The sequence below is a fragment of the Hyla sarda genome, chromosome 1, assembly GCF_029499605.1.
Source record: "Hyla sarda isolate aHylSar1 chromosome 1, aHylSar1.hap1, whole genome shotgun sequence".
NCBI lineage: Eukaryota > Metazoa > Chordata > Amphibia > Anura > Hylidae > Hyla > Hyla sarda.
The window spans coordinates 232,890,261-232,907,841 of record NC_079189.1 but is presented as its reverse complement, the minus strand read 5'-3'; the positions used below and the strand labels follow the sequence as shown (position 1 = coordinate 232,907,841).

The 17,581-nt window shown below is 38.9% G+C and overlaps 1 protein-coding gene across 3 annotated transcripts in view; it reads right to left on the bottom strand.

Moving 5' to 3' along the window:
• The window catches only part of ANTXR2 (ANTXR cell adhesion molecule 2), a 270,321-nt gene that overhangs the window by 113,951 nt on the left and 138,789 nt on the right, over positions 1 to 17,581 (bottom strand). For all 3 annotated transcript variants that reach the window (XM_056568946.1, XM_056568945.1, XM_056568947.1), the window contains 3 exons: positions 13,135 to 13,195; positions 9,715 to 9,810; positions 6,569 to 6,638 (listed from right to left, as the gene is read on the bottom strand). In XM_056568946.1, the coding sequence (XP_056424921.1) occupies positions 6,569 to 6,638; positions 9,715 to 9,810; positions 13,135 to 13,195 (227 nt within the window). The remainder of the gene's footprint in view (positions 1 to 6,568; positions 6,639 to 9,714; positions 9,811 to 13,134; positions 13,196 to 17,581) is intronic.

Sequence of the window (17,581 nt, the reverse complement as noted above, 5' to 3'; positions counted from 1 at the left end):
TTTCAATTCTGATGTATGACAAAATGTATGTTATGTTCTGAAAATCTGGCAACATTGATAGGGTCAAGGATTTTATCAGGAGAAAAGCAGAATAAAGAAAGTTTAAGCAGTACTGGACCATTTTAAATGACAGAATTATGGTATAAATGGTAAATGGTCACCATGTTTTCACATATACACCAAGAAGCTTTCATATGTAGTGAATAACTTTATATTGTAACAGTGGCCCCTACAATGAGTGGGATATATTATGTTATACTGGGAGGCCTTGGGTCCTGGAATTTATTTGGACTCTACTTTGACACCTACCACCTCACTAAACATTTTACAGACCACATACACCCCTTTATGACAATGGCACGTAGCAGTAGCCTTTTTCAGCAGCTAATCATAATCTCTCTGTGCAATAGAGGCAGGAGCAGGTGTATAGAGCGTCCCTGTCTCTATCCCCTTCTTTTCTCATATGCGCACCTACCTCATAAATATTCATAGACCCTTCTCTCATGTGAGTGCAAGGTGGGAGGGCATATGGGAGCAGAAGAGGATGGAGGCAGGAGGGCTCTGTATACTAGTTCCCACCTCCATTGCACAGAGGAATTAGCTATGGTGCCTGGATCTCCTGATCTGGACCACAGATCTGGGTGAAATATGCCTATTTATAATCAGGTTCACCCGCACTATACTTAGTACAGGTGAATAAGGTGTCAGTTTCCCTTTAAATAATTTTTTTTTTTTGCTAATGTCTTAGTTACTAGATAGCATTTCATTTTTGGGGGGTTGGCGACAGATCCTCTTTATGTTCTGTATATGTAAAGTAAGCACACAACTAGTTGCTATAATAACACAATATATCTCTAATTTCTTCATATAAATGATTTTCATATGAATGATTTTTTTTAAAGTCATTTACTGGTCTGGATTCTTCCTTTTACAGATCATTGGACACTTTAAAAAAAAGGTGACAAGTAGATATTAATATCCAAACTGCTTCATGCTCTGCTACATAATTTGGAAAGTGGAATAGCCTTATGTGTATGGTCAGGGGGACAGCTAAGCTTTCTCTAACCCAAGATATAACTTCAATTTTGAGTCTTTCATCCACAAAGGTCTCTGTACGATTGGGTACGATCTCTGTACGATTGGATATTTGTAGTTTTGCTGTGCAACCATAAACCTGCCACACTCTACTCCACCATGCAAAGTCAGATTACAGTATGTATCACTGTTATTATAATGTTGTTAACTCAGCATATCCAGAGGAGCATGAGTTTAAAGAGGACATCAAGGGAAAACGGTTACAATATTACAAACAACATCTGTTGGTTGAATACCATGTGTGGTTCATCTCATTATGTTGTAGAATAGTTGACAAATGGGAGTAATAAAAATAACTAAGGGGAGACTAAAAGTTTTTCTACTGTACTAAACAGGACATAAAGCCCATGACAGGTCTAAAATCTATGACAGCTAATTCTACTGCTCTTTTCCCCCTTCTGTCCAGTAGATGAGGGCACTACAGTAAAGTGGATATGGCCTTTTGCCACATACCTAATTGTGAATTTCCCATCAAGTGAATTATGGTTGACATTTCAATCCACAGTAACCTATTTGCAAAGTATTCATTTGCTAGTTGCTTTATGAGTGTACAATAAAAGATTGTCATTTTACGATCCATTAAAAAAAGATGAAATAATATTAAATAAAATTCTGAAAGACATTTGCTGAAAGTAATAAATAATTTACCTCTAATTTTTGCGCACTGAAAATTAAACTGGCAACTGTTCAAAAAGTTATTAAAATTATAATGACTGGAGATATTTTGAAATCAAGCACCGGCGTTAAAAAAAAAAGATAAATTACTATAGTAAGGGATATTTTTTGTACTTAAAACAAAACAAAAAAAAGCTCTAAACTTTATCTGTGAGTACTACGCTGTTGGTGAGGAAATGTTGAGTCCTACAGGGACCTAATGAAAAAATCTGAGCTGTTTTAATAACTGTATAAAAAGTTACTACACACTGTACTTTGACAGTATCCATGGGATAGTATTAGTTATTCAACAGCTTAAGATCACCAGACAAGGGAACTTTTTCTCATCGTTAGGTCATTTTAGGTTGAGAATGATAAAAAAAAAAAGGATTATTTATATATAGCATTCTCTAAATAAATAATTCATTACATAATTCAAGTTCCCCATGGCAAATTTGGAACTTGACCCGGAATTTAGTTCATTAATCCTACTCTGGAAAGTTGTTAAAAATTTCTATTTGCATCTTATCTTGTGCAATAAGGGCCATGCAACAGTGTCAGGCCACCCTGAATACTTGCCTAGTGATCAGGCAAAGCACCGATTCAGAACTGGGCCACCAATAAAGAGCTAAATTCAGTCTAGTAGACCATACCTATGTAATAGGCCCCCTTCAGATATATCCATTATCTGGCTGTGTTCCCCTCCAGTGTCCACCGGAGGGAAACTGATGGTAGAACTGATCCCATTCATTTAAATGGGACAGTTCACAATTATCACAATCATCCGGTCAGTTTGGACACTGGTGATTGGACATGCCGGACAGCACCGGACAGGGGAACGCAGCAAGCTGTGTTTCCCTGTCCGGTGCCGTCCAGCGTGTCCTAAACAATGTCCAGAAAAAATGGACTACGGATGCTACACAACTGATGCACGTTGTCATCAGTTGTGGCATCAGTCGCCTCGAGATTGCCATATGCCAGACATATGTGAACTCAGCCTTACATGGTAGCCCATTTATTTAGATTGTCAGAGGTTACTAAAGCCTGACCTATAGGGGACCACTAAACAGTCTAGATGAGACAACAACTTTTAAGCTTATCTTAGAGAAAAAGCAACATATTTCTTATTTCTTGAAAGTTTCTAATATGTAAAACTGTGTTGTATAGAATGCAGAATGTTTTTTATGACCTATTTCATATTAGCATTATTTTACTGCAACAGATTATTAATGAATTATTATTATCGTCAGTAGTATCTTCTGACTTTACATGGTGGACTGGAAGGCTTGGTATTCACCTTCTATAACTGATATGTGCCTGTTTTCAGTGCTATAAGTTATTGAAGGGCCAACATTTGGGTTTAACAGTACATAGCAGACTTTGAGAAGATCTTGCTGGCTTAGAGGCAGTCAGTAAGGCATCTCCTCTAGTGTGCTGTTAATTATTTAAACGCAGAGAGCAGGGTAAATGATCGCCACATCTGTCACCCACACACAGAGAACCCTTATTCGTTGCGGGACCAGATGTGTTTATTTTCAACATGCACTAACTACTCGCTACTTAATGTGTTTCAATCCTTAGCCAAAAGTTAATTAAGCAAACATACTAAACATTACTTATCTTATATGACAGTCATTCCTAGTTTTTATCCTGGACTCTTTAATCAGATCTCGACAGGAATTCGTAAGACAAAACAGTAATAACCTCAATCCAGCTAAGCTAATTTTTTTCCCTAATAGTTCCTGGTGGCTCAGACCACTACTAGTCATCATCATATGATATAACTAACGTTCTGACAATGTTGTTAGCATTTAACCCCTTAGCCTATACTTCCTTAAATCAGGTTAATGCTGCTAATTTAAGAGGTTTTGTTTTTTGACAGAGCATTCTTCATGACCTCTCTAACATTATTAGCATTTATAATAATTCATGGGCTCTTTTTGAAAAATACATTACAATATCAATGCTTGTTTATGCTTTATGTAGTTTTTTTTCCTCGTAAAAGGGTTTTCTCACAATTAAACATTTATCACTGATCAGCACTACAGGTAATAAATGTGCAATAGCTGGAAGTCCCACCACGGGATCCACCACCAGGAACTTACTGTAGGGGTCCTGAGGATTCTGTTCATCATGAAACAACGAAGAGACAGTTGCTTGGAGTGGGAGCTGAACATGTGCACTTCCTTTTTAAATAAGTTTCTAATTACTTGTGGTAATAAATGATGACTGTGGGAGAACACCTATGTAATGTCCCAGTACAGAACATAGTCCTGTGCTACACTTAGGCCCTGTCAGGTTGAGTCCCTCAGTGACCTGGGGACTGTCCTGCAGTGTCTCCCCTGCTGTTAGTACAATGTTATTTATTGTAATAGGTATATAGTCAGTATGCTAAATTATAGACATTATAGAGGACCTTTGGAGGACTAATGTAATTGTCTAAAGGACCTTTGAGATGTCACATGTAATGTTTATGTTACCCAGTGAGTCACCAGCTTAACACATGACCCGCAGCTTAACCTATGAGCTTTCAAGTTCAGCCCCCTTTATAAGGAAGGGAGGTCCTGCAATTGCTCTCGTCTCTTTTTGTTTCTCTTCCTACTGGGGTACAGCAAGACCAGATGTCTTAGTGCTAGTGTCCAGCTACCTAGAAGGCCTCAAATCTACCGTCACTTCCAGTAAGTCAAGTCTATGTCTGCTGTCGCTACCCAGTGGCGTCGCTAGGGGGGGCCAGAGGGGGCCATGGCCCCCCCTAGATCAGGCCGTGCCCCCCCCTTGGGCCCCCCCAATTTAAAATAAATAGGGATGTCCCGATACATTGATGGCTCCGCCCCCAGCACAGGAGAGGAGGGGCCGAGAGGTGACAGGTCACACAGTAGAGCGTTCCTTTCATGTGAGGTGAGTGATGTCCTGTGTCCTGCCTCTCTCCCCCTGATCAGCAGTATAACTCGGGGCTGAGTAATGTGTATGATAGCAGTCCAGAGGGGTCACTTTCCCTCCTCCAGTGTCCACAGGTCACCAACAGGCCCCATTATCACAACAATTTTTGGAAAAAATCGCGGCAAAAATTGCACGCTTTTACCGCGATTTTTCGTAAATCGCGGTAAAACAGTGCAATTTTTGTCGCGATTTTTCCATAAATTGTTCTGGTAATGTGTCCTGTTGGAGACCTGTGGACACTGGAGGAGGGAAAGTGACTCCTCTGGAAGGACAACATGTGAACACATTAACCCCTCATTAACCCCTCAAGGGTACATTCACATGTACAGGATCTGCTGCATATTTTTGCTGCATATTTTGTGCAGCTGATTTTGCAACCCATTAGCTTCAATAGGTAGCAAAATCAGCTGCAGAAAATATGCAGCAGATCCTGTACGTGTGAGCGTATCCTAAGGGCTCATTCAGGGGTGGATCCACAGTGTATTTTACGCTGCGGATCCGCCGACAATGGACCCTACAGTGCTGCCTCTATCTGTGCCTGCTCATAATGGCAATCCGCACTACCAGCAGACACGCTTTGATATGTATACTCGCGCACATCATGGCTGATCCTCCTGCTCTCTGAGCTAGGCCGAGAGCAGCCGCGATGTGTGCAATGTCGGGGGATCCGCAGCGTAAAATATGCTGGGGATCCATCCGTGTAAATGAGCCCTAAGGACACAAGGCGTATGTGTACGCACAGTGCCTGCTCCCACTGTGTTGTATAAATCATTAGCTAGAACCCTCGGCTAATGCCAGACATCACCAATCAGGCTGATGTCTGACATTAACACTTTAGATGCCGCTATCAAAGTTGATGGTAGTGTCCAAAAGTTTTAACGCCTTAAGGTCCGAGCGTTTTTCCGTTTTTATACTTTTGTTTTTTCCTCCTTACCTTTTAAAAATCATAACCCTTTCAATTTTGCACCTAAAAGTCCATATGATGGCTTACTTTTTGAGCCACCAATTCTACTTTATAATGACATCAGTCATTTACCCAAAAATCTATGGCAAAAATGGAAAAAAATCATTGTGTGTTTATATATATATATATATATATATATATATATATATATAAATATATATATATATATATATATATATATATATATATATATATGTGTGTGTATGTATATATATATATATATATATATATATATATATATATACACATACACATGTTTTAAAATTGCCCCCCCACTTTTGTCACTGGCCCCCCATGTGCCCCCCTTAAATTTGAATGCTGGAGACGCCACTGTCGCTACCTACAGTCCAGTCAAGCCTAAAGTCAATTATCTAAAGTCCATTACAAGTACAATTAGTCCCAGCAAGCTGTGAGGTCCTTCTGTGTTCCTGGCCACCTCTCTGGGATCCTGGCCTAGCTGTAGAGACTATAACATCTGTTTGACCTCAGTAAAGCCTCAGTTAAACCATAGCCTGGTCATGGACTCTTATTTCACTGTCTAGCCATTGGGATAGCGGAGATATTGTTTGGGTGGTTCCCGATAACCAAAAATCACTCACGAACATTACGGGTTAACAACATCTTGCCCCTGGGGTTAACACCATCTGCCCATCCACCTACACCGCTGCACCCAGTGGCTCACCATATATATATATATATATATATATATATATATATATATATATATAGGAACTAAGACAGGGCAGGGTAAACGAAAAATAAAAAAAAATGAATAAATAAATAACCAGCTCCCTACTTACTTCCCCCCCCCCCACTACACTTTATATCATCCCTGCCTGTAGGGAACTAATGAAGGTTAATGAGATGGCATTTGCAGCTGATCTACATAGGTTCGGGAAAAAGAAAACTACTTACTGTCCATTTTCATGAAGTTCAGTCACTGGGCAGAGCATATACTGTGATTTCACCTCTAGGGGCTTTTCATCTTAAAAAAAAAAAAAATACAATCATTTTTTAAATATATATATATATATATATATATATATATATATATATCTTTTTAAATCCAAGGAAAGGAGACAACATAAGTAGAATTACACTGTGCAAACCTACAAGTACAATTCAGTGCATTAAAAAATATCACCAATGTAGTACCACCAATTATACTACAAATCTGTTCTGAAGTTGAAGGTTTTTTTTTTATTTACCGTAACTAACAGAGTATCTTTATCAATGACTTAACTCCCATACTCCCAGTATACTTCTATGCTCTTCATGCACCTCTCCTTAAAGTCAATGGGAGCAACATAAGACTGTTAGCTCACATAACCCTTTATCATTGCTCCTTTCTATTATCCCAGAGATTGAGAGAACGGCTGCCACAGGCCTTTATCGTTTCTTTTTTCAAGCTGCTAGAATAGTCCTACCACGGGCCCAGTCCCCTACTACTTTTGACTGGCTATTGTAAATAGGTAACTTTCACCGCATGGAAGAATTGCGATTGGTATCTCTAAAACATGCTAAACTATTAGTTGAATTTACTCACTCTGACACATTTAAATCCTGTCACATTTGTTAGTAGAGTCAGTCTTTAAAGGGATACTCCAGTGGAAACTTTTTTTTATTTTTTAATGAACTGGGGCCAGAAAGTTAAACAGATTTGTAAATGACTTCTATAAAAACAAACTTAATCCTTTCAGTACTTTTTAGCATTTTGAGCAATTGTTTTGAATTTCTTTTTTGTGTTGTCCACAGTGCTCTCTGCTGACACCTGATGCCCGTATCAGGAACTGTCCAGAGCAAGAGAAAATCCCCATAGCAAACCTATGCTGCTCTGGACAGTTCCTGACACGGACAGAGGTGTCAGCAGAGAGCAATGTGGACAACACACAAAAAAAACAATTCAAAAAGTAAAGAATTTCCTCTGTAGCATACAGCTACTAAAGAGTACTAAAAGGATTAAGATGTTTTAAAATAAGTCTTTTACAAATCTGTTTAACTTTCTGGCACCAGTTCATTTAAAAAAAAAAAAATTACACTGGAGTACCCCTTTAAGGAGAATAGGTCACACCCTGCTATGCCCCTCCTTTGAGCCCAAAGATTAGCGTTCTCTACTTAGATATTCTAATGTTAATTAAGGGAAACTGCCTCCCCCCAGAGAGGTATCTGGGGACTTGCTATCAGTCAGGACACTTTTTCAAAACCTTAACAATGCGTTCTTTTAGCCCCTTAAGGATGCAGCCCATGTTGACCTTAAAGGGGTACTCCGCCCCTAGACATCTTATCCCCTATCCAAAGCATAGGGGATAAGATGCCAGATCGCCGCGGTCCCGCTGCTGGGGACCCCTGGGATTGCCGCTGCGGCAGCCCGCTGTCATTACTGCACAGAGCGAGTTCGCTCTGTGCATATTGACGGGCGATACAGGGGACAGAGCAGCGTGATGTGGCGGCCCCGCCCCTCGTGACATCACGGCCTGCCCCCTTAATGCAAGCCTATGGCCTATGGCGACCGCCACGCCCCCTCCCATACACTCATATTGAGGGGGCGGACCGTGACGTCATGAGGGGTGGAGCCATGATGTAACGATGCTCCGGCCCCTGTATTGCCCGTCATTACGTGCAGAGCAAACTCGCTCTGTGCAGTAATGACAGCGGGCTGCCGCAGCGGCAATCCCGTGGGTCCCCAGCAGCGGGACCGCGGCGATCTGACATTTTATCCCCTATCCTTTGGATAGAGGATAAGATGTCTAGGGGCGGAGTACCCCTTTAAGGATGCGGCCATTTTTTGCAAATCTGACCACTGTCACTTTAAGCATTAATAACTCTGGGATGCTTTAACTTATGAATTTGATTCTGAGATTGTTTTTTCGCAACATTTTTTAACTTTATGTTAGTGGTAAATTTTAGTCGATACTTGCATCATTTCTTGGTGAAAAAATCCCAAATTTCATGAAAAATTAGAAAATTTAGCATTTTTCGAACTTTGAAGCTCTTTGCTTGTAAGGAAAGTGGACATTCCAAATAAATGATATATTGATTTAGTAAAAAGCCCTATAATGTCTTCAAAAAGTAAAAACATGTCAACTTTATGATGCAAACATAAAGTAGACATATTGTATATATCTATTTTAGTTTAGCAGCAATTTTCCAATTTTTCATGAAAATTTGAAAATCTAAATTTTTCCGTGACCAGTTGAGTTTCGAAGTGAATTTGAGGGTCCTTATGTTAGAAATACCCTATAATGAACCCCATTATGAAAACTGCACCCCTTAAAGTATCCAAAATGACATTCATAAAGTTTGTTAACTCTTTAGGTGTTTCACAGGAATAGCAGCAAAGTGGAGGAGAAAATTCTAAATCTTTATTTTTTACACTTACTACTTTTTTCCTTACTACTGTGGTGACACACTGTAACAAATATCCTTCCATGTAATTACCTTACTGCGGTGACATGTGACTTCTCCTCAAGCTAAGCCCGTCTCCTCCACAGCATCACCAAGGTCCTTCAACCACAATCTTTTCTCTCCTCTACAGCTAAGCTCCGCCCCCAACATGTGATGGTGACATCATCACAGGTCTTACATCTCCAGCATTTAGCAGTCTGGGCCGGGGGAGGAGACGGAGGGAGGGTACGAATAATTCAGAGGTCGGTCATGCAGGACTAGTGTAACAGGGACGGCGTTCCTTCTCTGGAAAAAGCAAAGGAACGCCGTTCCTGCAGGACTCAAGCCCTGCATACACCTGATGACAACTGTGGAATCAGTTGCGTCGAAATCTACGCTGAGTTCACCTATGCCGGATGCCAAACATTTGTGAACCCAGCCTAATTGTGCTAGAAGTAAGACTCACATCTATCGGAAACCTATGACATAAATGTCCCAAATGACAATATCCCTCAAGCCCTTAACAGAGATAAAGTAATCATTCATAATTCCAATCTTATTTACTGGGGATCCCAAATGTATGGACTAATAATAAGAATTAACATGAGAAAATACAATTTCACATTATAGTTCAAGACTTGGCCTTAATTTTTATATTTACATTTTAGAATACTTACGGATTGTTGTCTTATTAACATGGTAGGTGCAGACCACATTTTCTATATTTTTTCCAAATAAAAATCCATTCCCTCTCAAGACAACTTGAAATTTGTCTGGAAAAAAAAACAACTGCTCATAAAGAGGGATCAAAATATTGGTGAATATTGATATATTATTAACAGTTTTTAGATAACAATAAAAAAAAAGATAATATTAAAAAGTGAAGCAAAATCAACAATGCAAAACATAAGGATATTCCGAATTAAGTTTATTTTAAAGTTTTTTTTTTTACTTATAGGGACATATCAGTATTTGATTTTCATCCAAACACTATATAACAATAAAGGTGATGTTATGAAGAAAAGTTCAATTATTTATTAACCAGATTAAACACATTTTTAGCACATGTAGATTTGAAAGCTGTGAAGTTTCTTCTTGTTTGGTTATTTAAAGTGGCCCCTAGACATCTTATCCCCTATCTACCCCCTCAATACCTCACCCCATCAATGCAAGTCTATAGGAGGGGGCTTGATGGCCACAATGCCCCCTCCAATAGACTTGCATTAAGGGGGTGGGGCATGACATCACAAGGGGGAAGGGCATTGATGTCATGATCCTCCGTCGCCTGCTACGCTCCGTGCACCAGATGACAGGGGTGCTGCAGGATAGATTGCGGGGGTTCCTTGCGGCAGGACCCCCGCGATCAGATATCTTATCCCCTATCTTTTGGATAGGGGATAAGATGTCTAGGAGGGAAGTATCCCTTTAAATATTTTTTTTAATAATATAAATGCAAATCAACAACCCAGCATTTCTTTAAGATCATATGAGCTTACTGAATTTCCCCCTGTAATGCCTTGTACAGTGCCACACAACATATACAAACCTTGCAACTTTTCTGTTACAATGTCAGAGAACGCTGCAGTGTGTTAAAGGGGTACTCCACTGGAAAAGTTTTTTATTTATTTATTTATTTTTTTTTAATCAACTGGTGCCAGAAAGTTAAACAGATTTGTAAATTACTTCTATTAAAAAAATCTTAATCCTTCCAGTACTTATCAGCTGCTGTTATGATCCACAGGAAGTTCTTTTGTTTTTGAACTGTTCTGCCTGACCACAGTGCTCTCTGCTGACACATCTGTCCATTTTAGGAACTGTCCAGAGTAGGATAGGTTTTCTATGGGGATTTGCTCCTACTCTGGACATTTCCTCAAATGGACAGGTGCCAGCAGTGAGCACTGTGATCAGGCAGAAAGAAAATTCAAAAAGAAAAGAACTTCCTGTGGATCATAACAGCAGCTGCTAAGTACTGGAAGGGTTAAGATTTTTAAATAGCAGTAATTTACAAATATGTTTAACTTTCTGGCACCAGTTGATTTAAAAAAAAAAAAAAAGTGGAGTACCCCTTTAATTACTATGGTGACAATACGCACAGTGGTCTCGCTGCTTCAGCAAATGGCTAGAGTGTACTTCTCTGGAATCAGTTGGAGCTGTAGACATGACATCACAGCGCTGCTTACCAATCACTGGCTGCAATAGTCTACCGCCTTGGCCAGTGATTGGCAAGCGGCACTGTCAGTTCTCCTGGCTGTAGATGCTAAACTCTGCAGCTCAGGGGAAGCAGAGTCACTGGCCGTGGATGGTTACCCAAAACCAGAGCTTCAAAGAAGCCTTGAATGGAGAGTTTAGGAAGGCTGTGGACAGTAGCAAATTAAATAATTCCACTCCAATTTAATACAGAGGGTGTGCCTGCCTGCAGTGACTCTATGTAGTTTGCTCGCACATGGACCATCAATTTGTATTATGGCGGACGAACAATGAGTGGGAGAGGCTGAGAAACACTACAAGACTCATCATGTGTGCGCTGTAATACACACTGGCAGCACATGCAGGGACAAACTACACAGGGACACTGAGGGCAGTCGAGCCCTGTGTGTCAATCACCAGATGGAAAGGATGTGCCATAAACGGAGAGAGGCATTGCAGCCCTGGAATACACCAGACCCTGGACCACCCTTCTTTGACACTTCAGGACAGAATAAAAAGTGTTTTTTTTTTTAAAGGAAATAAAGTATCAAGTCACATGCACTGTAAAGGGGTATTCCCATCTCATAATTTTTTGGGTGTTCTAGCCTTCTCCAGTCTATTTGTGGCCACCTGAGGTGGTCAGGAAGCCAAAAGCAGCCAAAGACTTTAATGGGGTAGCTTGCGGGGCTACACTGCTGGCAAAATTCCCATTGAAGTCATTGGGACTCTCCCGCTTAGGCTGCTTTCAACTTCTCGACCATCTTGGAGGAGGTGGAAAAAACGAAATTACAAGATGTGAATACCCATTTAAAGGAGAAAAAAAAGTATTATGACAAGGTTAGGTTTGGGGGTAAATGTAAAATTTCATTGTGCTGTTGGAGTTTTCCAGCTTTAAGAAGGACAAAAACGTCATATGTTAAAGATATGTGCATAATTCAAAGAAACAGCATAATGAAAAGATCTGGGATCATTTACTAAAGGGGTACTCCAGCTCTAAGACATCTTATCCCCTATCCAAAGGCAGGATCCCCGCAATCTCTCATGCAGAACCCACCTGTCTCAGCTGCACGAAGCAATGATTGCTCTATGTCTGAAGCCTCACGACCATTGGCCGAAGTATCGTGACGTCACGACTCCGCCCCTTGTGATGTCAATGCAGGCCTATGGGAGCGGGTGCGATGCCAGCTGAGACAAGTGGGTGCTGCATGAGAGATTGCGGAGGTCCCCAGCGGTGGGACCCCCGTGATCAGACATCAGACATCTAATCCCCCCACCCCTCCCCATTTTGTGTTTATATTATGATTCTTACTCTAAAGCTCAACTTAAAAGCTGGAAATGGTGCTCCAACCCTATATACTCTGAAAGAGCTGAAAAAGAATGTTTATGGCTCACTATAGAGCTAACTTTGCACTTGCCACCTTCCCAGCTGTTTTGCTTTTTAATGCACTTTTGATCATTTTTATGCCTTCATTGCATTGTGTCTCTTTTTATGAACAAGTAAGGCAGAAATGTATTTTTTTTTCCAGCCTAGCATTCCGCTTACATTGTTGTCAACTGCTGAACTATCAATAAACTAAAATAAACCTAAAGAATATTAAACCTGGTAACTGTAGGGTATAGGAAAATGAAAGAATGGCAATGTAATATTAAAAAATAAACATGTAGCGTTTTTGCTTTGAATACATTTAAGATAGTTATCATCAAACAATTTTATTTATTTTTTCAGATCAACTTCCTTTCCATAAAATATTTTTACATGAATATTTATCTGGCTATAAGACAGAATAGCCGGAGAAGGAAGCTATACTTTATGTGGCGATAGCAAATACTACTATCAAGAAGAATAAAGCGAAAGCAAGTTAGTATACCCTTCAGCCAGGAAACCATAATATAAACATCAATTTTCTTACCGCCAACACAGACGGATGATGGGTCCACGTACAAGATTTCTGTGCATGACTTCTTTAAAATCTACAGAACCAAAATTTGCTTGTGTTAGCATTTTTTTTCTGCCAGTTTATAACTACATGACATCTTTTTTTTTTTTTTTTTAAATGATATAATTGTCAATGTTTTGAACTGAATTGTGGAAGTTATTCAAAATGTATTTTTCTATTGTACAAAATTCAAATAAAAATGTTTTAAAAGCTTTTGACGCATTTAACTACAGTGTAGCTTTATATAAAACACAAAGCAACGTCTTCATATGAACTGCCAATCTTAATAAATACCCCCCCAACCCCCCCCCCCCCCCCCCCCCAAGAATTTTTTTTTACTTTGGTAATCCGGGCACACTAAATTTCTATGTGCTTGGGATGCTATAAAAAAAAACCTGCATACTAACCCTACAATACCTCAGTACAAAATATGTATGGGTTCTGTATGTTTCACTCATTTTGTACAATAATTGTATTTTTTATGTCTTTATGCTTTCTAATAGCCATCACAATTTTTTTTTACTTTTTCATTTATGCAGCTAAATAAGGATGAAATATTTTTTTTTTTTCAATGGAATATACGGAGCTACTGAAAAACAACAGTCAACAGAAAAAATGTGGCATACATATAAAATGTTTTCTTTTGTTTATATGATAATACATTATGATAATATATATACATACATACTAGTTTACTAGTGTTTTACAGTACGGTAGCATAGATGTAGGGCTTATTTATTTGTGACATGCATCATATTTTTAATACAGCCATTTTGGGGTTGATATTAATTATCGATTAACTTTTATTTAATTTTTTGTAGAAAATTGGAAAAAAAAGCAATGCTGTAGTTGTTTCTTTGCTTTTTTTCTATTTTAATGTGAAGTTAAAAGTGTATTTTACTGTTCACTGTTTTTTCAATAAACTTTATTGACCTCTATTTAAATATTTTTTGTCCAACTAGGGCACGATCGACTGCGATATCTAGGGATTAAACTTCTGTTCTGATTATGTGGTTAATATATACATTTACAAAGAATACATTTTTATGCAGCATCCTGTTGTATTAAAACATGCAGTTGAAATTTACAGTTAAAAAAGTCTCCAGATGTAAACTAGGCAGACAATTGTGTCATTTTGGCATATGTCTGGCTTGCAGAGGTTAATGGAGATGTCACAGTATAGTTCTGGATTCCATCCAGGTGTATGTACACTGAACAGAGTTGTCAAACATGGTGTTAACATATCCTTACACTCTAGCTCTAATAGCTAGCTGAGCTCTTCTATAAATATTAAGAGTTGGACAGTAATAAAATCATTGCCTAGCAAACCTGCTCATAAGTCCTATAGGATCATGAGCTCCAAAAGCTTTTTTTTAATTCCAAAATCCTTAATTCCTGTAATATTGTATTCCTGAAACTGCATGTACATATATAGCTTTTATTCTTAAATAAAGCATTTTTGATTATGCAAGTAGACATGGAGTTTAGCCATTGAAAAAAACTAAATAAATAAATACTTAAACCAAAACTTGCACATATTAGACCAAAAACATATATGCAAAAAAATAGCTATATTGAAATAAATATTAAAAAGTTAATGTTTGCTCATATCAGAAAATGTAAACAATAGAATAGAGTCTACATACGAAAACCCCCCAGAAGAAAAGAGAATTGTGATATAAACCCGGATCGAAGGGCCAGATAAGAGAATGTGAAAAGGGCATAGCCATGCCAGCTAGTCTGCAGTAGTATTCAAAAATGTATTGCATAATTGCTAATCTAAAATAACATATGGTCCCTAAACAAGTGTCAATATTTTTTATTTTTTTGCTTATACAGACAAAAAGATAATAAAAGGCAGTAAAACATCAAGAAACCAATCACACTCCTGAAGCTTTATATGTGAAATGTACGTCGGGTATGGTGGGTCTTGCGCCCTGGACTAAACAGACCCTACTGTAAGTATTTTGGATTTCTTAGACATTGGTGGTGTCCCTTTAACATTGTGTCTGGCACTGCATTGTGGTTTTACAAAAATAACAGCAAAATAATAAACAAATAACAGCAAAATAACAACTAAAATTAGGGACCTCTGTCTTCCCTTTACTACTTTAGATCGATATAAAGGATTAAACTAAATTTTACATTGTAATCTATAATAGCAAACAATAACTATTTTACTGTGCTACACCTACTATTTTTGTTTTAGCCTGAGCAATATAACAACAGCCTAATACCTCAAAGCCCCAGGTTAACACTACCACAATTTCCAAGTAGATGCGAAGCGATGTAAAATATATGCATCCTGACAATAAAATAGATGAATGGTTTGCAGATGAAGCAAGCAACTAAATATCTTCCTGTATGTGCTAAGTGCTACTAAAACTCGACTTAAAAAAATGTGACTATAAAAATGAAACACGTTTATGTTTTATTTTGCCTCTTTATCGGGGTCTATGAGAATTGTGATGCATTGCTACTTTCTCTAAAACTGGCTGCTACCGCAGGGAATGAACACAAACCGGCTAGAGAATGAAGAATGTACTCTCACGCTGGGGTGATATGTCAGCAGTGCCAGAGAAGCATTGATTATGTGCCATTATTATAGATGCTTATTACACATTCATCTAGAAAAGAGTATAGTAATACCGAGTGTATAATGTAATAATTGAGCACAGCATTAAATAACACTAGCCGTCCTGTTATGGAGGAGTGCCACTAAAACATATCATCAATGCTCCCTTTAAACACTGAGTGCTGAGGCAAGGTTTTTATTCTATCACATGTGTACTGTATAACTCCTGCGCTTCCATGTTGTCTATGATATATTACTCTTTTCTGTTCCTTGAAAGTCCTGCGTTCATTCCAAGTTGTAAAATCATAATAAGCCTTCTTTATTAATTTTAAATGAAGCTGCAACTATTAAGTCAATTTAATAATGGATTAGGGAATTGCATGCATAGAAATTCCATAGAACATGACTGTTATCAGAAATGCTACATTTAGTAGTGAAGCCCAGCTATAGAGGCTCAAAAGTTCAAACCTTTAATGTCAACTAAATTTCCATTATGGTACATTTTGTCTTTGAAATAATTCTTTCAAAATTATTTGCAGATTTTAGCACCAGCTTAAACAAACTTTACATAACTGAATATATGGCTCCGTTAAGTAGGCCCATAGAGAAGGCCATACATGAGTGGCCCGTTTTATTCATTCGGGGAAGCATTTTTACTTTGTTCTGGGAATCAGCATGGGTACCAATCTGCAAGGTGTCCTCTATCCTGAAGATAAGTTAACCAGATGAAAAAAACAAAACTTTTAATTATGATGGGGCCCAACGGTTATGTTAAAGGAAATCTGTCATCAGTGTCACCCACACTAACCTGTCAATACAGACAGGTAGTGCAAGTGACACTGATGACAACCAGACTAATGTGATCCTGTTCCGTGCTCTTGTTCTCCTGCTATCTTCCTCCATATCTTCCGTTCTGAGCCGACTTGGAGCATGGGTGGAACTTCCTTCCATCACTGCTGCTGTTTCCTAGCAGCGGGACCCACCAGAGAAGCAGCAGCGGTGACTTAAGGAAGCCCCGCCCATGCTTCAAGTCAGTCTCGGAATGGAAGATATGGAGGAAGATAGTGCGAGAACCGGAGCACAGAATGATTTCAGGTATGTATCATTGTCATCCGGGTCACCTGCACTACCTGTCTGTACTGTTAATATGATAGTGCAGGTGACACTGATGACAGATTTCCTTTAATGGTATATAACAAATAGATGTGGATTTGTTGAAGAAATTGTTCCACAAAAAATATCAGCATGAGTTTGTCGCTGAAGATGCAGTGTTTTATCTGCTTGGAAGACAAGGAGACTGGAGGCAACTGCACTTACTTAGCATCTCCTCTGAGAAGTAGAGAAGACTCTGCAGTTTCAGAGGCTGCTGGCTCAATACACAAGAGATCCTCCCACATACCTATAGAAAAAGGCACAGAAGCAAGACTGAGGCATGTTCACCTTGGTACACTGAGGTGGACACCATAAGGCTACTGAAAAGTGACATCAGTTTGTGCTAAACTAACATTATTTAGTTGAAAACACAAAAAAGTCATAATTTGGGGCTTGATTTGTCTATAAACTATGGGGCAGATTAACTATTGCAAATGCACCAGGATTCTGGCATAATTTTTACCAAAGCACGGCCTCATTTACTAAGCTGAAACTGACCAGTCTTTGTCTGGTTATTTTGGCACAGAGTGTCTGAGACATATCTGCGCCAGGTGTGCGACAGTGTGCGCCTGGAAAATCCGACAAACCCGACATTGCACTGTGAAAAGCCAAAATGGGGCGTGGTCTGTCACAACGTGGGTGTGGCCGGTCCAATAAGGGGCGTGGTTTCACAACCTGACCGATTTACTATTG